Source organism: Vipera ursinii (assembly GCF_947247035.1).
Source record: "Vipera ursinii genome assembly, chromosome: 1".
Lineage (NCBI taxonomy): Eukaryota > Metazoa > Chordata > Lepidosauria > Squamata > Viperidae > Vipera > Vipera ursinii.
In genome coordinates, this window is record NC_139512.1 from 77,111,453 (window position 1) to 77,138,787 (window position 27,335).

Here is a 27,335-nt window from a genome sequence, read left to right on the forward strand (position 1 = left end):
TGTAACTTACAAGAACCTGTGGAAAAAAAATTCAAAGATGAACCTTCTGGCACTATTGAGCACCTTATTGTTTTTCTGCCATAGGCCTACAAGAAGTAAATCTGTCCAGGTGTGTCCTCAATCAGCTGAAGATAATGATCTTGACTTCTGCTTTGAAGAACTCACTTTTTGCATCTCTGCCATAGTAATACATTATACACATTAAAAAGATATTCTCTCTTTTGCAGGGAATTCTGGAAAACAAGGACTCAGGTAAGTTTGATTTATATTTATAATTCTTTTATAAACGTGTGTGTGTGTGTGTGTGTTTGTGTGTATATGTATATATATGTATGTGTGTGTGTGTGTGTATATATATATATACATACTATATATATACAGTTTATATATATACAGTATATATATATATACAGTATATATATACATATACATATGCATATACATACATACACATACACATACATATATATGTATGTATGTATATATATATATAAAGAGAGAGACAGAGACAGTGTTTTTGAACACCTTGCCGGCCCAAATATATATGCCCAGTGTTCCTACTACTACTGGAACCACTTTAGCCTTTACTACCCACATTCCACAGAACCAGTTTGGTCTAGTGGTGAGGTCAGGAGACTAAATTCTACTCATGCCTTAGGCATGAAAGGCTTAGGCTGGGTGACTCTGTCTCAGCCCAACTAACCTCACAGGAGAAAATAGGATGAGCAAACAGTATTAGGTATTATCATGTCACTGAGGTAAGAGAAAGAAGTAAAAGTGCAGAAAAAAAGGAGAAAGAAAATCAATATAAAGAAGTGACTTCTGATTTTCTTTTATGACAGTTCTAAGTAAATTAACCTCTTACTTTATGTTCACAACAATACTAACATTTTCTGTGATCTATTTTTTCTAATCACCAAGGCTACATGTCATATCATTTTCATCTTTTCTGTTTCGTACACTAAAATCAGTAAGAGGTTCCAGTCAACATTAAACTTTGACAATGTTCAGTATGGTGGCTAGAAAGTATCGCCGCTGTAGGAATGTGTGTTACCTCAAAAGTAAAAGCGCAAATCACTCCAAAGCCACGTTTCGAAAAATTTCGCAATCTCCTTCTGAAGAGCTCTGCAGGAAAGTCTGCAGACAATTAAAAAGAACTTAAGACAGCTGACAGCAGGCAAGTGCATGTTATTATTGCTGTTACTCTTCATAGACCCTCAAGCACAAAAATACAGCTGTTTTAAACTCTGGTGCAACAGCTGATTTCATATTATGGTGCATTTGGGTTATCAGATAATCCTACTAGTTGAAATACAGTAACTGACAAAAATAATTGCTTCAAGCTTATCCTATTTTGTAATGTAAAACTCCTCTATAAGAAAAAAAAATGACCAAAGTAATTCTTGCCACTCCAGACCACAACTTCTTTCCATGTCTCCATAGTGATGGGCATAGACTGGCTATAAAATCATAAGCCTAATAGCTTCTGGAAGTAAGGGACTATTTTTTTTCCATCTCAAAAATACCGTATCTGCAGTGCCATTTGCAGGCATCCCATTCTTTTCTTTCTCTCACTCTTCCACTCCTGCTTGAATTCTTTTCCTTGCAAGAAAAGTACAAAGTTTTCACTGATATTTTTGCAGAAAAGGGAAAAGCCATCTTGCCCCCCACACACTGAGTGTGTGAATATACTGTCCAATGTGAAGCCAAAAGAGCTAAAAGACACTATTCCATATCTAATCAAGAGTTAGCTATTTAAAAAGACCTTCTGGATGACAATCTGGAGAAAGGATTCATCTGCCCTTTGTCTTCATCCACATCTGGATCATTATTTTTTTATTAAAAGAGAATTCTTCTGTGAAGCCTATTCATGATTATAAGCTGCTTAACCGTGTGACAATTGGGACCCACTATTCTCTGCCACTTATTTCAGATCTACCGGATAGCCTTCAGAAAGTAAACATCTTTACTAAACTGGACCTGAGAAGAACTTACAATTTGATCCCTATGAAAGGGGGGCATTAATATTTGACAACTTTTAGCACTCAACCTGGAAAATTTGAGTAATGCACTTTGGGATGGTTAATTGCTTCATAGTCTTCTACTGATTAATGGCTGAAATATTTTCTGCTATTTTAGGTGAACATGATTTTTTTTCATGACACACTGATTTTTTAGAGAAGATCTGTCCTTATATCAGAGTCATATTAAAAATGTCCTATAACACCTTTGTCAGCACAAGCTGTCTGCTACATGGATAAGGGGTCTAGGACGTTTAGTCACCGACCCTTGGCCGCTCTCCCTTTGCACCCAGCCACCTCAGCTGATTTACAGCCAGCTTTCCTTTTCTGCTGGCCCTCCCCTGGCCATTCTCCATGGCCAATGGACCTCTGGTCCTCCACCCTTTGACCTTCTGTGGAACATGGGTTTAGCTAAGTGCAATCAATTCACCCATAAAAAGAATCTAGAAATGTAAAAAAAAAAAACTCTAGTGTCTGGGGGCTTTGTCCATTTTTATCAATGACTCATCCCTAATTTTGCAGAATGCCCCAAACTATTCACTCAGCTTCTGAAAACAAGACAACAATTTAAATGGTCCACTTAAAAGCAAGCCACCTCCCAGGACTCAAAGACTCAGTTTTCCTTGTAGCTGCTACTTAGAATTTCACTTACCCTTGGACTATGCTTTCATGGGTGCTCTGAAGGTTTCAACAATGGTAGGAGAGGATATCTTGCTTTGCAAATTTTGTTCCAAGCTTCTTTTTCTAGAAGAAAGAAACTAGGATATTTTCAATAGACACTGTCCATAAAAGCAGCATTTCGACTATGGAAATATTTCTCAGAGGGAACAATTTACACCCTACAAGTAGCCACATTACTTTGGAATGCCTGCAACTGGCACATATACTCACTCTACATTAGTTCAGATAGGCACAATGTTTCTCTTATGTTAATTTTTGTATTGTCTGTGTTACACTAGAATTGTTGGATGCACTGCCATGCAAGCCTGAATATGATATTTCTTGGTAATACTCAGCACCACATTCTTAAAGCAGAATAATACAACTAACATCACAACTGCCTGAAAGGGCACACATAAAAGCTAGGAATGGGGAGATAATAGATTTGTTAATTAGATTCACTTGCAACAAGAACAAGATCCATACACCAGGGCCAAGAGCAAGGGCTGATGTCAAGGACTATGCTTCATCCTGTCACATCTATCACAGGGCTGAGTGTCATGACTAAATACACCAAATTACACTAGTCCAGTTGCTTAGACTATGGATTCCAGTCTCTCTGGATGTTATTTTTAATCTTCCAACTGTATAAGGGTATAGCACTATTTTGGTGGTAGATTTGTTTACCAAGGTGGCTTATTTTAATCTCTGGAAGGAGTTATTAATAACTTGAGAGGATGCATAACTTTTTCTAGGCCGTGTTTTTACAGAAGTTGACTCAATTGTGTAACCTCAAACCTCAGCACTCAATTTACACCCAGGTTTTGGAAGGCTCTTCTCCACTTCCTGGACATTTGTATTCATTTATCCTCCTCTCATCACCCAAAATCTACTGAACAATCAGAGAAAAGAAACACTTGATCAGTGTTTGCATTGTTATATCTCTTACCAGGAAGAAAATTGGATTGAATTACAGTATTGCTTCTTGCAGAATTTTCCTATAACATCTGCTGCACTCCTCTCTCATCATGTCTCCCTTTCAAGCAATTTATGGCTACAATCTCCACATATTGATGTCCAGAGTTCCAGCCTCCATTGTTCCTTGAGCAGCTTTTTCTAGAGAGACAGGCTGCTGAACTCTTATTAACTCCTTATTAAAGGAAAAGCTAGGTTTGGCCAAGGGTGTGTAAAGAAATGTAACAAAAGTTTAAAGACAAGGCTCCAGCGAGATTGTGATGGGGGATTTGGATTACCTTCTTCTCACCTAAGAAACCAGACTCAAAATTTATTGGCTGTGTCCTTGTTATGTATCAAATTAGCTCAGTGGCTTTGTGCCTATAGTTGTCCATAATCTTCACTCAAGATTCAAGTCTTTCCTTGTTCATGGGGAGTTGCCCTGTCCCTTGCATTTTGTACCTGTCTCCCCATCTGACCCCCAATGTTTCTGGCAGATGAGGAAGAGGAATGCAAAGTGGAATGTATTCTAGACTGTAAACACAGAATGGAATTCTTAGAATATTGTATTTATTGGAAGGGCTACTCTGAATTAGAGGGGTCGTAAGAAGGGGTGATAGATGCCCACATTGTCTGCCAGTTCCCTCTGAAATTCTTAGACAAGCTCTGTCCCACAAACTGCATTCAGAATCAACCAGTGATGATTTTTTTTTTAATTTTTATTTTAATCCCATTTATATCCCGCCCTTCTCCGAAGACTCAGGGCGGCTTACAAGCTTAGCAGTAGCCTTCATTCTATGTATATGCCTGCTTATTAGGGCTTTCACACACACACACCCCAAGCGGCATTATTACAAAGTCAGCTTAATTGCCCCCAACAATCTGGGTCCTCATTTTACCTACCTCGGAAGGATGGAAGGCTGAGTCAACCTTGAGCCTGGTGGGATGCGAACCTGCACTAATTGCAGGCAGCTGGTGTTACTTAAGGAGGCATTAGCCCACTGCTCCACCAGGGCTCCACCAATGATCCCCAAGACAAAGGGGAGTTTTTGTTTCCTGCCACATTAGATCCTCCAGTTGCCAGTGCTGGACAAGAGGAGGGAGTAGGCACTTTCCAGCTCTATCTGCTTATCACTTCGGGACTTACCTGCTGACGCTGGCAAGCTGATAGACCCATCTGTTAGTCAGAAAAGAGGTATTATTATATGTATTGATGGATTCCCATTTTCCTAGATGGGAAAGAGCAGGGATTCTGACTGGGGAGGAGGTGTAAAATAATGTAGATTTGAGTTTGTGACTAGGGGTTGAAAAAGCCATTAAGGGTTCACTGCTGAGAAAGAGGAAAGCAAGAGGAAATAATAAAAATAAAAATAACTCCTTGATCCTTTGTAGCACAACATGGGACAGACAAAATCTTCAAGATTTCATCCTTCTGTCTGACTATAATAAAAGAATACCTTTGGAATCTCTGCCATGCTTGTTTCTTGACTCTGCCTACCTCCGAGGGCTGATAATATAATTGCACACGAGCTGTTAACATTTTTCAGTTGTTGCTCTCATTTTTCTTTGCAGGGGAAACTGAATTTCACCAAGATGATATTGTTTATAAAAGAAGAACACAGAGAAGTGTCATGAGCTGTAGTGGAAATTGTTTCTGGCCCAGATCAGAAGATGGCCTGGTCAAGATCCCAGTTAATATCTCTCATGATTTCTGTATGTCTCAGTCTCTCCAATAAGCATCCTTTCATACAAAAAGAATTAAAGAACCATTTTCAATAGATAGCAACAAGTAGAAGCTATTACTGATACTTTCTACAATTTATTCAGGTTATTTTCCTGTTCCTGCTGACCAAGGTCACAGCAGGCCTGATCATAATGCAAGTCATTGCTAATAGATAGGATTCTTATTCAATCAATAATAGCAGAATTTTATAGTATTGTTTTTAATTTTCCTATTTAAATTCTATTAGTGAATTCTATTAGTAGAACTGTATTCACATTCTAAGAATAATTCCAAATGAAGAAAATATCTGTAGTTCAAGATTGAACTGTGGAGTTCTTGGTGCTCTGTAACGTTGGTTGTTTCCTTGCAGATGTTTCATTACAGAACTAAGTAACATCATCACTACCTAAAAACTGCAAGCATCAATAACATTAGCTGTAGTACTAAAGTATATTATATACAGTCCGAGTTAGGTTCAAGTGATATTAAAGACAACTGGAATTCTTTTATCTCCAAATGGGTTTTGATGATATAGCTAAGATTGCAAGGGATTCAGATTGTCCTGGAATCAATAATAAAATATTTTCACATAAGAACCCAGCTTCATACAAAGTCAAACCAATGGTTGGCTAGCTCAGTACTGTTAAAACTACAAGGCAACAGCTCTTGAAGGCTGGATCACTTATAAAATAATTCTTGATGCCTACAGCAGGTCCTTCTCAAAGGGTTCTCTGCAAACCTCTTCCACTTTGGATGCATTTGTAGCAGTGGTGGGATTCAAATATGTGAACAACCGGTTCTCTGTGTGGATGCCGCTTCCGGAAGTCCGTTCTGGGCCTGGGCAACAAAAAATTAGCTACCGGTTCTACCAAACTGGTGTGAACCGGCTGAATCCCACCACTGATTTGTAGGAGGCAAATATGATAATTGTTCACCATAAAACTCCTGCCCTACCAAGGTTCTTAGTTTATAATTTCATTGCAACCGAAGGATATAGTGATTAAACACATGGGAAATAATCATTTGAATACTGTTAAATTAAATTAATTCAATTAAAGGAAATTCAGCTTTCAGCATGCCTGATCTCTTCCTTTGTCTGACACACTGAAATGCTTTTGCAGTGTGACTCCGGGCGTACCATTCATTAGTTAATATTGTTTTGGCTTTAAAAAAAATTGCAGGTTCTTAACCAGAAGGCTCATTTTGATAGGATCTCATGGTTTGAAATGCTTAAAAAAATTACTTGACAAATATTTATATGCAAGGGATTTCAATCTCTATTGGATGCTTGGAGTGATAGCAAAATACTGGGTTGTTCGTAACATGGCCAGATTAAGATTTATTTGCAAAAGGTTTTCATGACAAATACTGTAGAATGGACATAAACCTAACACAGTTATTACATTATTCACATGGCTAATGCAAATGGAACCTCCCTCCTCCTTCTCCTTCAGACTGAATTCCTTCAGGGTAGTCTTTAAAAAGAATTAAGTCTTGTGGGCCTTTCTATATCTACCCCAGAGTCTTATTCACTTGGTGGTGAAGATACTAACTCAAAATCATCATCACCCATATTTTTTTCAAAGGTTCTTCTCTGATCATTCTGATAGAGTTATTTAAAATTATAGACTTTCATCATTCTAAGTACACAAACAACTTCTTGCAGATGTGAGATCCACATACATTTCAAGTGTGTTGTAACTTCTCCCTCTATTAGCCTATCCCAACAGAAAGGCCTCAAAGGAATACTAGTTTCCAGTTTTCTATTCCTGAAATTGGAACCCTTAGCCAAATTGTAACTAGTTCCTAGCCGTGCGATAAGTAAGGACAAGAAAAACCCTGTCATTTGAGTAGAAGCCATTTAAATAACAGCAGCAGCAACAACAACAACAACAACATTAAAGCAATCTTTCATCAAGCATAAATTTTATTTTTCAGAAGCAAATGTATTTACTGTTAGAGTACCGTAATCCCCAGAAGTGAGCAGTTTTCCCGTATCAGCAAAAATTATTTTCTTAGAACTTAACATAATGTACTGTATATGAGGGCATTCATTGATCTCTTCTATAACGTTTTTGTTTCAGCGGTGGAGCACAAAAATGTGATAATTAAAGCAATGGAAGAATTTGTCACCCTGACATGCATCCGGTTTATCAAACACACAGTAGAATATGACTACATAAACATTGTCCCTGGAGATCGGTAAGAAACATTTATCCTTCAAGAATTAACAACATATTCCTTGAATTATTTCTGCTGTTGTATTTCTACATTACAGCAAAGATTTGTGGTGTAAGATGTGAGCACATATTACATGGATCAAGCTCAATATCTTTCTTAACAAAGATAATAATTTATCAACTCAATTCCTAGAGCACAGGGGAACTATTTTTTTTTAACCACAGAACCCTGCTTGTTAAAACTGCAGTACAATGATATTGAATTTCGAACCTGATGCCTTAAACACAACACAGCATAGACTTACCTGTCTTTTTATAGACAATGATTTTAAATTCCTTAGAGCAGGGGTGTCAAACTCAATTTCATTGAGGGCCACATCAGCATTGCGGTTGCCCTCAAGGGGCCGGGTGGGTATGGCCAGGGTGGGCGTGGCCTACTGGGTGGGCGTGGCTAGAGTGAGTATGGCCTACTGGGTGGGCGTGGCCAGCTCTACATCTTTCGCATCAAGGGTACCTATGGGGGCCCGGGCAAGAGTGGGACAGATCTGAGGGTCTCTGCAGAAGGAGGCTCTCTGGGCCAGGGCCAAGGCAGTGGGGGCCGTTCCCTCACTGTTTCCAGGATGGCTTTGCGGGCCACATGAAACCACTTCGCGGGCCGGATCCGGCCCCTGGGCCTTGTGTTTGACATGTCTGCCTTAGAGTATAATTTACATAATGACCGCTCTCCCATTCTATATTATCAGATGCTGGTCCTACTTTGGAAAGATTGGAGGCAGACAGCAACTCAGCTTGTTGAAAAATGGCTGCATATATAAAGGGTTGATTCAGCATGAGCTCAACCACGCACTAGGTTTTCTACATGAACAAACCCGCAGCGACCGAGATAATTATGTTAAAATTAACTTGGAATATGTTGCCAAAGGTAGGCATGATAGCACTCAAACAGCATTTTGTTGCCTGAAATGAGTGGTCACTTTGGCATTTCTATTTCTTACAACTGTCTGTCCATCAAAGCATTCTGGACTTAACAGGCATTAAATCCATTTAGAATTGTACAGCTGTACTCATATGTATAGATGACTCAAGGCAATTTAGCCATAATCAGGGATTGGTTTACAGCAGGGGTCCTCAAACTGGCTGGCTGGCTGGTTGGGGAATTGAAGTCCACAAGTCTTAAAGTGGCCGAGTTCGAGGACCCCTGGTTTACAGTGAAGATTTAATTAGGCCTACAGTAAGTATCTGGAAAAGTTCAGACTTCTCTGAGATTTCAAAGCTTTCAAAGCAGCTAGACTGTGACTTCAAAATGAATCTTTCTCTGTAGGGTAGTTCTCGACTAAGGACCATCATTGAGATGAGAACTTCTGTCACTAAACGATGCTGTTATTAAGTGAGTCATGCCTGATTTTACAACTTTTTTGCCATGGTCTTTAAGTGAATCACACAGTCATTAAACAAATCCAACTTTCCTATTGATTTTGCTTATTAAAAGTCCCCTGGGATGATCAGAAAGGGTGATCACATAGCCCTTGGGATGCTGCAATCGTCCTAAAAGCATATGCCCATTGCCAAGTGCCTGAATCATATGTATCAGAACTAGTTGTAGGTTACTCTTTTTTCAACACTGGTGTAACTTTAAATAGTCATAAATAGAGGTCTACCTGTAGTTTTTCTGGGTATCTGGTAACAATAAATACAGTTAATAATATGTGATAAAATGTATTGTAAAAGCTATGTAGCTAGGCTTTTCTTTGTTCATATATGGTCTTATACTGGAAAGTGCCCAGATTTGTATTGGTCTGAGCCTCCTAGGCACTGCATAACCAGTTCTGCCCCTGAGCTAACACGTTTTCCCGAAAGTAACGCCTACACCAACAATAAGTGCTAGCTAATATAAATCCTATCCCAAAAATAAGCCCTAATTTTGGGGTGAGGCTCACACCTAAAAATCAAGCTAAGGTGGGAGTGGAGGGGTGGAGTGCCCCATGTGCCCCGCACCCACGTACCTTGCAGCCAGGCTTTTCTTTGCCAGCCCACTTCTTCTGAGGCCTCTTCTGCAGCCAGGCCTGCATTTCTCAGTCACAGGACCTTCCGAAAGGCCTTCGCAGCCAAGAACCGAGCTATGGATTCAATCCATAGCTTGATTCTGCAAGACCTCAGCAGCCAAGCACCAAGCTATGGATTGAATCCATAGCTCAGTAGTCGGCTGCTTAGACCTTCTGGAAAGGCCTGACTGCAAAATGCTGGCCTGATTGCAGCTGCAGAACTTCAGCCTCAGAAGAAGTGGACTGGCTGGGTAGGGCCGTTGGTGCCGGAGGTGAAGGAAGGCCTACCCTGAAAATAAGACCTGGTGTCTCTTTTGGAGGCAAAAAATAAAGGTAAGATCAGTCTTATTTTCAGGGAAAATAAGCTTCAGAGATAAGCTCCTTAAAGCATGGATGAAAGCTTTTCCCATTTTTATAGAATAAAGGCTTTACTCAGATGTTTGATCAAAATCTTAAAAGACGATGCAGTAAAAGTTCTACACTCAATTTGCCAGCAAATTTGGAAAACTCAACAGTGGCCACAGGATTGGAAAAGATCAGTTTACATTCCAATTCCAAAGAAAGGCAGTGCCAAAGAATGTTCAAACTATCGCACCATTGCCCTCATTTCTCACGCTAGTAAAGTTATGCTTAAAATCCTACAAGCTAGACTCCAGCAGTATGTGGATCGAGAACTACCAGAAGTACAGGCAGGATTTCGAAGAGGTAGAGGAACTAGAGATCAAATTGCCAACATACGATGGATCATGGAGAAAGCTAGAGAGTTCCAGAAAAACATCTACTTCTGCTTCATTGACTTCATTGACTTCATTGACCTTTGATTGTGTGGATCATAACAAACTGTGGCAAGTTCTTAAAGAGATGGGAGTACCAGAACATCTTATTTATCTCTTGAGAAACCTATATGCGGGCCAAGAAGCAACAGTGAGAACTGGACACGGAACCACTGATTGGTTCAAAATTGGCTGTATACTGTCGCCTTGCCTATTTAACTTATATGCAGAGCACATCATGAGAAAGGCAGGGCTAGATGAATCAAAAGTTGGAATTAAGATTGCTGGAAGAAATATCAACAACCTAAGATATGCAGATGATACCACTCTAATGGCAGAAAGTGAAGAGGAACTGAAGAGTCTCTTGTTGCGAGTGAAGAAGGAGAGTGCAAAAGTTGGGTTGAAACTAAACATTAAGAAAACCAAGATCATGGCATCCAGCCCTCTTAATTCCTGGCAAATAGATGGGGAAGAAATGGAGGTAGTGACAGATTTTATTTTCCTGGGCTCCAAGATCACTGCAGATGGGGACTGTACTCAAGAAATTAAAAGACGCTTGCTCCTCGGGAGGAAAGCCATGGCAAATCTAGACAGCACACTAAAAAGCAGAGACATCACCCTGTCAACAAAAGTGCGTATAGTCAAGGCTATGGTCTTCCCAGTTGCAATGTATGGCAGTGAAAGTTGGACCATAAGAAAGGCTGAGCGCAAAAGAATTGAGGCCTTTGAACTCTGGTGCTGGAGAAGACTCCTGCGAGTCCCTTGGACTGCAAGGCAATCAAACCGGTCAGTCCTAGAGGAGATCAACCCTGACTGCTCTTTAGAAGGCCAGATCCTGAAGCTAAAACTCAAATACTTTGGCCACCTAATGAGAAGGAAGGACTCACTGGAGAAGAGCCTAATGCTGGGAAAGATTGAGGGCAATAGAAGAAGGGAACGACAGAGAATGAGGTGGCTGGATGGAGTCACTGAAGCAGTAGGCGTGAGCTTAAATGGACTCCAGAAGATGGTAGAGGACAGGAAAGCCTGGAGGAACATTGTCCATAGGGTCGCGATGGGTCGGACACGACTTCGCAACTAACAACAACAACAGATGTTTGAATCTAAGTATTCAGTTCCACCCTGAGAAATCATGACTTCAGCGCTTAGATATTCCATTTGGGGGGCTTTGGAACTTCAAATCTGGGTTGTAAGTAGTCCTCGGTGGTGGTTCGGGGGGCGGGTTGGTGGTAACTTCAAATGATCACCGAGTGACTGGACAATCATTTGACTGAGATGGCAATAGCAATAGCACTTAGACTTATATACTGTTTCACGGTACTTTACAACCCTCTCTAAGTGGTTTACAGAATTAGCACATTTTCCCCAACAATCTGGGTCCTCATTTTACCAACCTCGGAAGGATGAAAGACTGAGTCAACCTTGAGCCGGTGAGAATCAAACGGCGGAACTGCAGGCAGCCGGTTTTCAGCAGAAGTAGCCTGCAGTACTGCATTCTAACCACTACTCCATCAACCGCTCATGGCATAGAGATGGCATAAGGCTCCTGTCTTAAGCAGGGGTTGGACTAGAAGATCTCTGAGATCATTTCCATCTTTATAATTCTATGGCTATAACTTAAGGACCATCTGTATTATCTTTATCACAATGGCTGAATTCTCTCATCTATTACACACACACACACACACACACACATACGTATGTGTGTGTGTGGTGTATATGTGTATGTGTGTGAGAGGTGTGTGTAGTATTAATTGAATTCTATGTTTTGTTAACAGTTTTAATGGCTCATTGTCTGATGTGACTGCTGTGCTAATACAATAAGATTGAATTAGATTCTATTAAAATCTTCTTACAGGATAAAGTTTAAAAGTAATCAGAAATTCACAAACCATTGCTACACTCACAAATCCTTAAATCTGAAATATGTGAATGAAAACCTGCCTTCCTCCTCTTTTCTCTTCGTGTTTTGCATTGGTGGCAAATCTGTTTATTATTTACTTTAATATATTTCAGGAGAACGGGGGAATTTTGAGAAAGAGAACACCACCAATCTAGGTCTTCCATATGACTATGATTCAGTTATGCATTATGGCGCGTAAGTTTATTGACTGAGTAGTTGACTGAATTTATATAGTCACCCAACTTCAGCACCATAACAACTGGCACACACAGTAAATGTTAAACAAAACATTTTAAGGTATTTTCTTTTTTCTGACATAATTCCTTGTGATTATAGAAGAAGGAATTTGCATTGTTTTCAAATAAGGATATCCTTTTAATATCAGAAAAAAAATCTTTCTGTTATCTTTTTTTGAGAACAGTGTTTAATTTCTGAAAAGTAAGGAAGCAGGGAGAAAGATAGATGTTTAAATCTGAAATGTAGTTATGTAATTCTCTCCTTGTTCAGTCATTCAGCTGTAGTGTTTGGGACTTCGTTCTTTTCTGTAACACAACTCTTAACACAGCAGAGTCATGACTGAGGGTCTTCTGCCAAGTTATTCTGAGAACTCAGTTAAGGGCTAAGTGTCTGGACATCTTGTGATTTATTACCACTCTTGGGTATGGGGTTAGCAGTGTATGAGAACCAATTGTCACTTTGGGGGGGGGAGCCAAAACTAGAAAGGCTTCATAGAAGTTTTGGCTGAAAAGCATGGCTAAGTGATAGTCTTTGATTGTTATTCAATGTGTTTGGCTTTGGAAATAATTAAGTTAAGGAAAGACTCAAAAAACCTGAAAACAGTAGTAGCTCATTTAATTCAACAAACTCCCCCCTCATAAAAAAGGAAGAAAAAAAGAACTAGACCAATCCCATTGGCTGTAAGGAGTTTTTTGTTATATAATTAAGGATCTTTGGTATTCTCTGAGTTTGGTTGTTTTCTTGCAGATGTTTCATTACCCAGATTAGGTAACATCATCAGTGATACTGTTGTTGCGATAGTGATGTTGTAATGCTAGTGATAGCATTGATTACCTAGTTTAGCTAATGAAATAACTGCAAGAAAACAACCAAGCTCAGAAAGCACCAAGGACCCCTCATTTCATCCCAGAGCTACACATATTCTCCTTTATTGTTGTCTAATAATTCACCCCCTCCCTTCAGCTCCTACTTTGACTATTATTTTTTGGAAATTCTTATTAAAATAGCTGGGTGTGTTTTTTTGTTTTTGTTTTGTTTTGTTTTGCTTCCAATGGATGGGAAAAACTCAATGCCACATTGTTGCCAAATTCAGTTCTCATGCTGATATGTGACAAATATTTTCAGATACTATCCTAGAAATTAATGGGATAGTTTTCTTGGCTTTTATCCTAATCCTGATTTTCCAGGATTGTTATATATTATATAAGATATGGGCTATTAATAAATTTACCAAATTAGACTTTGTAATTTGTTTTGGCAGGTATGATTTTTCTAATACTGCTGGAAAACCAACCATTATCCCCATTCCTAACAGATCTGTACCAATTGGTCAAAGAGTAGGACTGAGCGACTTAGATGTGAAAAAAATCAATAAGCTCTACAACTGCAGTGAGTAATAAAGTCATACGTACAACACACTTTTCATCTTAATATTGTGAATTTTTATAACATTGAATTATAAGGCAGCCAAATTTAATAAAATAATTGGACATTACATGACATTATTCAACAAAGTGCTTTAAACTTAGGGAATAATTTACTGTACATCTGTTAATTAAGACAAAGTTTAAGACTGTGAATTGGCTCAAAGTATGGAGTGTTTTATATAAATATAAAGTTGAAAAATAGCTGCTAAATGGGATAAGAACAATATGTGATGGAAAGAATGCATCAGATCTTAGTGAGTGATTCTGGAAGTAAAATAAGGATGTGCGATGTTATCTTGATTATTTCGTGTATTTATTATTAAAGAAATGTATAGTGAATATTTCTGGGGACTTATTTAGGGACATGAATGCTTATGTACTTTATGGATCTAAAAATGTATGGATTAAAGATAAAATAGGTGAAAAATTAGAGCAGGTAGATGAACTGGTGTACCTTAGGAGAATGTTTACCAAAGATGGAGAAATGAAAGGAGAAATGTTACGACATGCAAATGATAATGGGAAAACAGTGGTTCATTATAATTAATGCTTACCGAAAAAGTAAAAATGGCTTTGAATAAAACGTGCTTCTATCTACTTTGATATATGGAAATGAGCACTGGCTGTGTTAGAAGACATGTAAAATTAAATCTAATGTAACAGGAATGGGTTATTTAAGAAAAGCACCTGATAAATAAGAAAAATGAATGGGTAATGAATGTGGATGGAATACAAAACTGACTCACAGGTTTGTTCACATAAATTGAATAAAAATCAAATCTTAAAAAAAATATAAGATAAGAATGAACAAATTGAAAAGACGGGAACATGGAGAAAGTGATAATTCAATGAAGTTGAAAAGACAGTGAGAAAAAGAAGAGTGAGAATTTTAAGGAATAAAAGGCCTTGTATGACATGATGCATGGTTATGCTGGAAGCAAGATTTGCTTGTTTACATAATGTTTTTCTATGTATTACATAACACTGTTTATTTGTAAAAGAGAATTATATTATAGATATGCATGTATTTATATATGTCTATTTATGAAATCTCCTTATGGATCTTTCCAAACACTTAGATGCTTATTGCAATTATTAATCCACAACATAGGTTGATATAGATTTCCATTCTAAAAATAACTATACAGTAGGAGGGTGGTGTAATCCAAAAGATTCTTTGGGAGGCATTCAGTGGCTTGAAGTAACTAGAAAAAACAAGGGCTCTCTGTGATGGAAGAAAGCTAGGATGCATTTGTACGCAATGTGAGTTTTAGCTTTGTCGTCATGAAAGAAAAATGAGCAAAAGATATCCAATCATCCAAATAAAGCATGCCAAAAAGGTGCTATGAAGTAGAAATGAGATGGACATACAATGGCTCCATAAAATGTATTGAATAATGAAGCTATTTCAGAAATGGAGTGGCCAGGACAGGAATGCCACTGTTGGAACATCATCTGATTTCAGGGAGATGTACTATACACTTCATACTGAACCAATAAGATGATAGCTTTGCTTGGATTCCAATCATATTTCTCAGACAAGGATGTAGGTTTTCTGGCATTGGAGGATTGTGGCTGATGCAAATATGTATTCTGTAATTTAATTCTCCTTTATGTAATGAAATCATCACAAAGATGCCATCATTTCCCTCTATTTGTCTCTAATTATGGAAGCTCAAGATAGAAGAAACTCATATGATGCTTTCAGTGCAACTGTAATGGATTCTACTTCCATGCTGAGCACTAAGGCACTTCCGTGGTGAAAGGATTATTATTATTATTATTATTATTATTATTATTATTATTATTATTATTATTATTATTAATTAAATTTTTATACCGCCCTTCTCCCAAAGGACTCAGGGCAGTGTACAGGGCAATAAATATCAAAATATAAATACAAAAGTTAAAAGAAGTTAAAAGAATTAAATAATCATGCCCAATATAATACAATGCTTAAAACTATGTTAAAATTAGATCCAACCCTAAACCCATCAAACCAGGCCAGATTGTTCAAATAAATAAGTTTTTAAATCGCGCCGGAAGGAGCGAAGGTCGGGGGCCATCCGGAGCTCAACCGGCAAGCGGTTCCATAGGTCTGGCGCGCCCACAGAGAACGCCCTCCCCCTGGTGGCCACCAATCAACATTCTCTGATTGGAGGCACCCTGAGGAGGCCCACTCTGTGGGAGCGCACTGGACGGAGGGAAGTTGATGCCGGCAGCAGGTGCTGCCATAGGTAATCCGGACCCATGCCATGTAGGGCTTTATAGGTCATTACCAGCACCTTGAATCTCACCCGGAGGGCAACTGGCAGCCAATGCAGCTTGCGGAGCAGAGGTGTAACATGGGAGTATTGGAAGACCCCCAATACCACTCGTGCGGCTGCATTCTGCACCAGTTGAAGCCTCTGAGTGGTCCTCAAGGGCAGCCCCATGTAGAGAGCGTTGCAGTAGTCCAAACGAGAGGTCACGAGCACATGAGTGACTGTACGCAAGGCATCCCGGTCTAGATAGGGCCGCAAATGGCGCACCAGGTGAACCTGGGTGAAGGCCCCCCTAGTCACAGCTCCTATATGATCTAAGGAGAGCTGTGAATCTAGAAGGACCCCCCAAGTTGTGAGCCTGATCTACGGGGGGTAATAGCTCACCTCCCCATATTAAGAGATGGAATATTCTGCGTTTCCAGAGATGCCAACACGCACAGCCACTCAGTCTTGTCGGGGTTGAGCTGAAGCCTGTTCAGGATTAGCCAGTGATATCACCATTGCCTGGGGGATGCGCAGTTGGGGCGTCCTTTCATCTCCCCATTAATGAGCCATCAAAGTGGTACCTATTTACCTGCTGATGTTTGCGTGCTTTCAGACTGTTAGGTTGGCAGGAGCTGGACCAAATGGCAGGCAGTCACCCTGCTACACAGCAGCACTTTGGCTTCGAATGCAGGCTTGTAAATTGGAAATCAAGTGGTCTAAGCACGTGAGCTACTGTGCTCCCTTACTGTAATGGATGAGGCCATATTGTTCTCATTTACATTTGCTCATCCATTCACCCACCATACTGGGACCACTACTGCTGCTTCTATGAAAGCAAAATCTATCCATCAGCCAAATGCCAGAAGCTTTGTCCTTACCAACAAAAGGCCTGCAGAAGCCAAAGTAGAGATCATTGCAGTGCACGAGCTAATGTTTCCAATAGTATAAAAGCTAGTCTTTTGCGTCCTTTTCTTCCTCCCTTATAGTAATAACATGTATTTTGATCTTGACTGAGTTAAAAATTCTGAATGTGTTGTTCATTGTAGAGTTGTGAGACCACTGGTCATTAACAGGTATTTCTCTGACATGGAATTTCATTACTACATTATCTTCTACAAAAGAATGACCTTTACTAAAGTACATTGAAAGATGTTTAATAAATGTGACTTTTCCTTTGTGAATCTAGATCATTTAGATGAATTTTCTGCTTAAATGTCTCCTCTTCCTTGCCAATATGTTATTCTGTCCTTTAGATGATTGTAGTGCTGTGCTACGTAATCCAGGTGGCCATTTTTCCTCTTATAACTACCCCCATTCATATCCCAGAAACATCACCTGCTTGTGGCTCATTCAAATTCTACAAGGAAAGGTAAGGAGTTCAAATCAGAAATAACATCATATCTCACAGCACAATTCATATCATATTTCATAGCATATCTGATATCCTTTATTTCCTAAATCAGAATATAAACATTTTTTTAGTCTGGGCGCCACATTTTTTCAGGATTGCCATTCCATGGGCTCTCTGAACAGAGTGAGTGGGAATCAAATAAAATGTAGGCAGAGTTAAAGCAAAAACAAACAGGGCCACAGCACATATCCACTCATTTACACATACCTGCATACACAGGGACTAGACAGCCACACAAAAACACATCCTTATGCATTCATATATGTCCACGCAAGCATAGACTTGAATGTTTTGTTCACACTTACTTTCTCAGGTGTTGATTTCTTTAGCTGGGGTGAGTAACAATACAATGCAAAAGGGGATTTTTTAAAATTTTCATTTACTTTCAAGTTTTATTCTAACTTTTTTCCCTTTATCTTTAAATATTTAAGTTGTCTGGAGGGTTAATCTCCAGAGAACTGGAGATTAACATTATAATTACCACTGTAATAGAATGTACTACCTGGGTTTTCAAATTACCTGTTTTATAATAATATCATACAATGTTTGAAAAGAGAAAAAAAGACACTCGCCCCTGAAAATCATCTTTCTTAGAGCTAAGCAGAAACTTTTCCCCAAATCTAACTGTTGTGCACAACTGAGGTGACAGGAGGCTTCAGAACAGATTGGCCTTTAAATGTATAACATTAAAAAAAACTTTAATTCCATCAAAGTCCAATACTATACAGATTTATCAATACTATGCCTATTTTGCTTTAAAATGTGTGTGAAGCAAAATCACCTGCAAAAATTCAGATTCTTTCTCATAATTTTTGGGCAGGATACTTGCAAACCCATTGGAATGGAGATTAAAATGAGGCAGAGAGAAGTTTTCTAAATAAAACAAATCTTTTTACTGTTTTAGTCCATGTCTTCTGAGTAAAAACACTTCAAAGTATCAAGAAGCAAATTGCCTACTAAAGAAAGAAGCTGTGACTGTTCAGAAAGAAAACAAACATCATCTTTCTCCAACTTGACAAGCTCACCAAACAACTATAATTTTCAAAAATTATGGGGTAATGGGTTGGGAAAGGCTAATATATTCTAAATTAAGAAGTATGTTGCGTTTACCCAATTTTCATTTCTATCCATGGGCTGGTGCCTTTTGCTTATATAGTTTTGCATATGAAGTTAATAAATCTTCATTGTGTTTCATGTGTCAGTACTGTGAACCATCCAGGAGGCCATTTCTCAGATTTAACAAGAGCTGCTTGAGAAATTTGTGAATCAGAGCTAACCCAAACTCTACTGCTGGCATGGAAATGTTTGAGAATATGTTCAAAGCTCTTAGTGTAGCACCTGACTAATTCCTACCATTCCCATAATCAGAACAACTGGGGGGGGGGGGGAAATCAAACAAAGAACATGCATTTCTATAAAAAAAATCACTTGAGGATAAAATGTTTTGCTCAGCGGTCTTATTTGTTTATTCTCCTACTTGTTTTCTCCATGTTGAATTTCCTGATATATCAGAATTCAGTGAAAGCCATAATTATTGGCATAGTGCTATGCTCTACAAATTCTTAATACTACTTTATAACGCCTTAGTAAGACCACACTTGGAATATTGCACCCAGTTTTGGTTGCCACAATATAAAAAAAAAGTTAAGACAAGAAGTAATGGATGGAAACTAATCAAGGAGAGAAGCAATTTAGAACTAAGAAATTTCCTGACCATGAGAACAATTAATCAACTTGCCTGCAGAAGTTGTGGGTACTCCAATACTAGAAATTTTTAAGAAGAGATTGGACAGCCATTTGTCTGAAATGGTATAGGTTTCCTGCTTGAGCGGGGAGTTGGATTGGAAGACCTCCAAGGTCCCTTCCAACTCTGTTATTCTGTGTACAGAACATATTCATTAACTTTACTGCTGATTTTGCTGTAATTTCTGCAGTGAAAAATATCTAATATGAAGCATCTTTTTAAGTGAATCTTATAAAACAAATGGGCAGCTTTAGTTAAAATATTTCTATTTCAGTCCTATGTATAACCAGACACTAATATAATAAAAGATAGTAGACAGCAGAGCAACACTTGAAAGACTATGTTGTAATTAGAAATAAAAAAATACTTTTATGCCCAGAATATAAAATGAAACAGGGAACTTAAGTTAAAAGTGGAAGACCTTTTAGAAAACGAAAATGAAATTTCTCTATAGAAGAGTTAGATAAATGGACTGTAGAATTAAATTTAAAAATATTAGTTACAGCATGTTCAGCATCTCTGTAACAATCAGTTCTTAATTCTGGTGCAGAATAAAACATAATGAGCCTTGGTGGAGCAGTGGGCTAATGCCTCCTTAAGTAACACCAGCTGCCTGCAATTAGTGCAGGTTCGAGTCCCACCAGGCTCAAGGTTGACTCAGCCTTCCATCCTTCCGAGGTAGGTAAAATGAGGACCCAGATTGTTGGGGGCAATAAGCTGACTTTGTAGTAATGCCGCTTGGGGTGTGTGTGTGAAAGCCCTAACAAGCAGGCATATACATAGAATGAAGGCTACTGCTAAGCTTGTAAGCCGCCCTGAGTCTTCGGAGAAGGGCGGGATATAAATGTAATAAAAATAAATAAATAAAATAAATAAATATTAAATACATAGCAAAAAATACTCTATAGAATGATGGGGTAACAATCAGCTATACATGAAAGGTGTTTTTCCCCAGCTTCCTTGTATTATGTAACATGTGCTATATCAGTTAGGGCACAGGTCTGCAACCCGTGGCTCTGGAGCCGCATGCGGCTCTTTCAGCCAAATGGCTCCCAGTCCTCTGCCATGTGCAGTCAAAAAAAAAAGTGGGACTAAAAAAGTTCAACCAATCAATTCAAATATGCAGGGTAGGTGCATATCTCACCTTGTCTCCACTCTTCAGTCAAACCCTGTTCTGCACATGTGCGCATATACGCGCATGTGCACACGTTTTTTGCGGCTCCCAGTTTTTCCTTTTGTGAGGGAACCAGTTCCGAGTGGCTCTTTCACTGTTTCAGGTTGCTGACCCCTGAGTTAGGATATAGTGAATTCAGAACATACATTTAACCAAAAGCAAGATACATTTAATAAGAAGTCGACTTAAATTACTTAAAGCTGATTATTTTTCTTATTCTGCTTTAGGTCTTCCTGAATTTTCATGTTCTTGGTCTCCAGAGTTCTCCAAACTGTTCCTCTGATTATATCCGAATTTATGATGGAAGCAGTAGAAAAGGTCGGATTCTCATTGACAAATGTTGTGGGGCAGAGCAATTACCTGCCGTGGTGGCTTCTGGGAACACAATGCTTATAGAATTTGTAAGTGATGAAGATGAGACTGCAACAGGATTTACAGCCTCTTACACACATGGTATGAATGGTATTCATTACTAATTACTTGTGAAATGACAAAGCAGATACACACAAAATAAATCACTTGCAATGGTTAAATGTATCTGTAACATCACTTAATTTTACACCTTCCTTTGAAGAATCTCATTGAATTCTCCAAATGCAAAACTTTATGACTTCTGATTTATCAAACTCTATGATTTCTAATTTGGTGCTTATCTGAGAATCAGTTTCAATTCCGGTTTATTCAATTCCAGTAAATACTGATTCCATTGAGTTCAAAGTAGCCCAATAACTTCAGCTCTATCATCAATAGGAGGAGGATAGCCTTAGGATGAAGCTATCTGCTTCGTCCTTTGTCATGTCTTTCTGAGCTATGAATTGTCATAGGATTTCAAACTTTATCATTGTCTGCCAATCCTAAAACATGTTAAAGATCAATAATTGGCAGATATTTCACAGGTCACCAGCCACCTTCTCTTTGGCTCTTGGCTTCTTTGAGGTTATATTTCTACACTAACAAGAAAAAAAAATGAAAAGGGGATAACAATTTCAAATGCTCTACAATGATCATTTTGCAAAGTCTTGCACTCCTGCTTACAGTCTCAACAACCACACAACTAAAAACAAAAAGAAAACCTTTTTAAAATATGTACGTAATGAGGTAACCCATTTTATTTTCTTATTTTATTTTATTTTATTTTATTTTATATTTTATTTTATTTTTATTATTTTACTTTATTTTATATTTTATTTTTATTATTTTATTTTACTTTATTTTATATTTTATTTTATTTTTATTATTTTATTTTACTTTATTTATTTTATATTTTATTTTTATTATTTTATTTTACTTTATTTTATATTTTTTTATTTTTATTATGTTACTTTATTATTTTATTTATTATTTACATGAAGTTTTCTTTTTCTTAACCATAGTAAAGTGTGGAGGAACATTCACTAATACTTCGGGAGTCATTACTACTCCAAACTTTCCTAAAAAATACCCTCCAAATCAAGCTTGCCTATGGATTATCAGTGCTCCTCCAGAAAACAAGGTAAGACACAGTGGTATAAAAGATGGTGGAAGGTCAAAAATCTGAAGATAGTGGTTCTGACTGTGACTGTACGTTAGCCCTGTGAAGTATTCCAGACAAGAAGCACAATCAGTACAGGTGGTTGCCCAGTCTATGGGTTTTCCTTCAGTCTCCCAAGGTGATTCCCACGTACCATTACACAGTGTGATTGAAGCCCTACCCCATTTTATATGTGTTTAAATGTATGCCAACCCCCCCCCCAGATCTTATGTGGTTGTTACCCCTATTTTGACTTTTTGGGGGGAGGCTCCTGCATGAGTCCCTGAACAGAGATTACATTTAGAGAAAGTGAATTGGGTTCAGCTTGCAAATTTTTCCAGAAATATGTAGTGTTTTGAATGTGTGAAATGAGCCCGATTCAAAGCACAGCAATAATGTAATGATAAGGTAATGATTCATAATTTGCCCAAAACATCCTTCTTAACGCATCCTTGAACACAACAGTCATCCTCCATATCAAAGACACACTATTTCCACCATCACTTCATAGTGTAGGCTGGCTAAGGTTGATAGCAGTTGCAGTAGGACACTATCTGAAAGGCTGCAGGTGGTCTACCTGGGCAAGTTGGGCTCTTGAGGCTAAAAGAATATTACCATTAAGTGGGCTTGGACTATGAAGGGTTTTTTAAAAAGGAATCATAAATGGGTGGGTGGAAAATTGAGTGGTATTGCCATTAGAGATGGTAATAGGTATGGTATTAAGATGATAATAACTGCACTCAATGTGTAGTCCTCAATGGAACTGCATCTATATGGAGGGAAGCATGCAGTGGAGTACCCCAAGATTCTATTTTAGGCCCAGTACTCTTCAATATCTTCATCAATGATTTGGATGAGGGGATAGATGGGGAACTCATCAAATTTGCAGACAGCACCAAGCTGGCAGGAATACCCAACATTTCAGAAGATAGGCTTAAGATATAAAAGAATCTTGACAGACTTGAACACTGTGCCCTATCTAACAAAATGAAATTCAAGAAAAACCAAATACATAGGTATAGTATAGGTGGTACCTTGCTCAATAGTAGCAACTGTGAGAGGGATCTCTGAGTCCTAGTAGACAATCACTTAAATATGAGCCAGCAGTGTGCTGCAGCTGCGAAAAAAGCCAACACAGTGCTAGGCTGCATTAACAGAGGGATAGAATCAAGATCATGTGAAGTGTTAATACCACTTTACAATGCTTTGGTATAAGACCACACTTGCATCCAGTTTTGGTCACCACAATGCAAAAAAGATATTGAGATTCTTGAAAAAGTACAGAGAAGAACAACAAGAATGATTAGGGGACTGGAGGCTAAAACATTTTAAGAACCGTTGCTGGAATTGGGTATGTCTAGTTTAATGAAAAGAAAAAAATTATCATAAAATTTTCCATATTGCAATCATGTTCCCATTTTAAGTCCTCTTCAATATTTTTTAGTCTTTCAAAAGAGCCTATTGTGATTGATTTAGAAATACTGAATAATGTTCAATATATATTTCTTTGACATTAAATGAAGTAGATTTGAAGCATTTTTTAAACACTGTTGATATTCTTCAGTGGTAAGTTGTCATGAATTTAAGAAGAAAGTATTATAATTATTTCATTTAAAAACAAATTAGAATTTTCAATCAATTCTTTTCCAGTATGCACTCAGCAGAAATAAGTTTTTTTATTAATACTCAAGTCTATAATAGTAGAAAGCACTTGATTTTGCCATTTCTTGTAACTGATCCTATTTAACCATGACAAATGATAAATTATGAGAGAAAAGGGGAAGGATCAAAGGCCAGAATCTCTGTTCATTTTTATAAATCTTTGTAAATATGGATCTATGATAGTAAATAGCATTTTTACTCTAAGATATTGAGAGTGCACAATCAACTCAGCTTGTAGCATCTGACCATCTTTTAAGCTCCAAATAGTGTGAATTAACTGTTTAAATTGAAAAACATAAAAATAACATTTCAGATTAACTTACATCATACATTTCCTTATATGGTTTGTGTAATCTCAGTCACCATAATTATGCATTAAAAAGCATTTTTCCAATATGTACACCCACGTAAGAGATAAGAGGATTTGAAGTATTTGAAGCAGATATAAAAATTAGGAAAAGCTGTCATTTTAATAGCATCTATTCTGCCAAGCACAGAATAATTTCTTAATCATGTTGTCATGACTTCAATTCTGTCCTAATGTTTTGAAAGAGAATTATAATTGCATTTTTTAATTGATGCCAGTCTTTTGCTCTTAACTATCTAAATCTATCATTCTAGTGTAAAGCCAGAAGATTCTTGATAGCGTTTTTGTGATTATTTACCAATAGTGATAAAAAATAGCCAATGATTTGTCAAAATCGACATTAGTCTTGCTCTTGCATGACCTTTATTATATTCCCATTGGAAAAATCCTGTGGTGGGATTCAGCCAGTTCATACCAGTTCAGCAGAACGGGTACCTAATTTTTTTGTTCAGTTCGACAAACCGGTTATGATAAATCTGAGTCTCCACTCCTGGCCTTCCCGTGTCCGGTTTTTCCAAGTTTTTTCAATCCAATGTGGAGGTTTTCTCTCTTCAGCCGTTTGGGTCTTGCCGCTCTCACACTCCTCGGGTTGATGGAGGAGGTTCTCCAAAGCACTGACTGACGCTGACGCCCTGTTCCATGCCCAAGGGAGACCTCCTCTGTCACCCTGCAAACGGAGGCAGGGAGGGAAGGCAGATGATCCAGACAGGCTGCACAGTGGAAGCAAGCGGAGGCAGGCAGGGGAAGGCTTCCTCCCTCCTCTGCTTGCTCCCGCCACGCAGTGTGTCCAGATTGCCTGCCTTCCCACCCACCCCTTTGTCTCTGCTTGCAGGGTGATGGAGGAGGTCTCCCTTGGGCTTCTCCCACTTTCTCCTTCTTCCTCTTCCTTTGAACAGCCTTTCACTCCCATTGGTGCTTTTCCAGTCTGCACCAAGTAAATTTTAAACTACGGCAGTAAAAATCCAGGACTGGGGAAAAAACAAACCATTTTTTGTGACGCCAGACCAGTGTGCATTCACATGCCTCCAAACCCCTTGCTTGCTGCAAAGCCAGATTGGAGTCCTCAGGCTGTTCCTTCCAGCCCATTTTGCAGTTGGTCCAAAAATGAAGAGAACGGTTCCCACCCCGCCCTATCGCTGCGGGGCTTCATTTCCAAAGACCCTCTGCACAGCTCCGGACAAAACTCCAGGACTGAAAAAGCAGCAACGGGAGCGAAGGGCTGTTCAAAGGAGGAGGAAGAAGGAGAAAGTGGGAGAAGTCACTACTGAACAGGCGAGGCGTGACAGGTGTCGGGGCATGGTAGGCCTGGCTGCGGGGGGGGGGCCTTCAGCACAGTAAGTGGTTGCAGGATACATTGGGCAGCTCCCCTCCTCCCCCACCTGCCTCATGACAGTGCCCCGCACCTCTCCCTCTGCAGCGAACCAGTTTTTAAATTATTTGAATCCCACCACTGGAGAAATCCTACATCTCTAGTAGGGTTGTGAAGATAAAGTTATCATATAAACTGCAGGTTATTAAATAATATTCTATTTTTATATCAAGAGCTTGAATCTCATTTCTTCTCCAAGCAGTCAGTAGTAATATTACAAGGAGATCAACAAAATACATTGGGCACGAGAACTTGAAAAGTATTTGAAACAGTCACTTTGCAGTGTATCTTAGCGCAAGTAAATTATTTGAAGCATCGAGGTACCGGGGCTACTGTATATATCGTTATATGCACATACTTTGTGTCTTTGATAGTCACAGTGGAAATATCACTCAAGTATGCATGCACGTGTGCACATAACCAGGAACAGAATGTAAAGCAACAGGTTATTCCCAAATAAACAATTTATGGATATGTTCAGTATGCTAAATCGTAAGCCATATTTTTTAAATTTCATTTCACATAAGTGACTTATAAAAATTGAGTCCAAATCCTGATTCTTGTTGTTTAAACATTTGCTGTGATGCTGAATTTAGATTAAATGTTATAGTATACACAACACACACAGAAGTGTACTTTTTTCTGGATTCCTCAGATATCTTTGACCATGACCTCTTTTGAACTGGAAGACATTGATGGATGCAGATATGACAGACTTGTGCTTTATGATGGCAGTCAAAGCAGTTCTCCATTTATTGGCACTTTCTGTGGAAAAATGAAAGTTCCTCCTTATACTTCTACTGGAAACTTTCTTCGTGTAGAGTTTTACACCGACTTTGCTTTTCAACTTTCTGGATTCAAGATGGACTACTCAATCAGTTAAATAAAACTTCTAGAATTCCTGAACATCAGTTTGTGGGGTGTGTTGTGAAAAATTATCAAACACTATATGCAACATACAGTAGTTAGCTTAATAAATAATTGAATTACTTATGTAATCAAAAGTTTTATTCTATTCTGTGCTTGCAAAACATTTGAGATTAAATGGCTAGATAGATAACATTAATTCAAAAGAATTTCAAGAGTTTATTTATGCAAAGCTTTTTAAAAGAAAAACCACACATTTTATTATAGTTAGTTATAGTTATAGTTTATTTGATTTATATACTGCCCTTCTCCTTGGTGGGACTCAGGGCGGTTCACAGGGCATATATAAGAAACACTATACAAAAATTAAAAAAGAATTAAATCCATGCCCAATTAAAAACAGTAGTACAGATTAAAAACAATTAAAAGCCCATAATCCCCCATCAGGCCAGACCAGCTAATTCGAACAGATGGGTCTTCAGGCCCCGGCGGAAAGTTCGAAGGTCAGGTGCCATCCGGAGCTCCACCGGCAATTGATTCCATAAAGCCGGAGCTTTTGTAAAATTGATTAACACAATAGCTCCTAAACTGAATAGCTTTAAAGTGTAAGTGGATAAAGTCATGGAGGACAAATCTTTCAAGGGCAATTTATCTTGAAATTCAGTATTGCCCCTGGACTGAAGACTGCATGTCTGTAAAACTATTTTCAGGCAGGAAGTGGCAAGAGAGCATGTCTTCATGTCATTCTGGTGGGCCTCCTGGAGTCATCTGGTTGGTCACTATAGAAAACAAAATGGTTTTCTCAGGAGTCTTCTTGAACACCAGTGTTCAAAGGCATCAACATTCTTCCTATCCTTTTTTCTTCAAAGTCCAATTTTCACTTCCATAGAAAGGCACAGGAAATATTACGGCTTGCACAGTTCTGATGTTTGTTAGGTATAAACACAAGGTGACATTTGACTACCTCTATGGCTACTCTACCAGGTGATAATCTATGACATATTTCTAGATTGCCTATTCCTTTACTGTTGACAGTTGATCCTAAAAAGCAGAAGCTGTCAA

At 38.4% G+C, this 27,335-nt stretch overlaps 1 protein-coding gene across 1 annotated transcript; it reads left to right on the top strand.

Annotated features, from left to right (window-relative positions):
- LOC310645445 (astacin-like metalloendopeptidase) lies at positions 1-26,450 on the top strand. Its single transcript, XM_083371153.1, has 11 exons — positions 1-109; positions 228-252; positions 5,208-5,348; positions 7,443-7,560; positions 8,282-8,460; positions 12,370-12,451; positions 13,755-13,882; positions 17,423-17,538; positions 20,726-20,951; positions 21,872-21,990; positions 26,062-26,450. The coding sequence occupies exons 1-11, from the start codon at positions 38-40 to the stop codon at positions 26,287-26,289; spliced, it is 1,434 nt and encodes a 477-aa protein (XP_083227279.1). The 5' UTR covers positions 1-37; the 3' UTR covers positions 26,290-26,450.
- The last annotated feature ends 885 nt before the right edge of the window (positions 26,451-27,335 follow it).

What these genes read in the sequence shown, in the direction of transcription:
- LOC310645445 (XM_083371153.1), top strand. Translation starts at nt 38, where the DNA reads ATGAACCTTCTGGCACTATTGAGCACCTTATTGTTTTTCTGCCATAGG. An exon ending in CTTGGAATATGTTGCCAAAG is followed by an intron (nt 8,461 to 12,369) that starts GTAGGCATGATA and finishes AATATATTTCAG; the next exon opens with GAGAACGGGGGAATTTTGAG. An exon ending in TACAGCCTCTTACACACATG is followed by an intron (nt 20,952 to 21,871) that starts GTATGAATGGTA and finishes TCTTAACCATAG; the next exon opens with TAAAGTGTGGAGGAACATTC.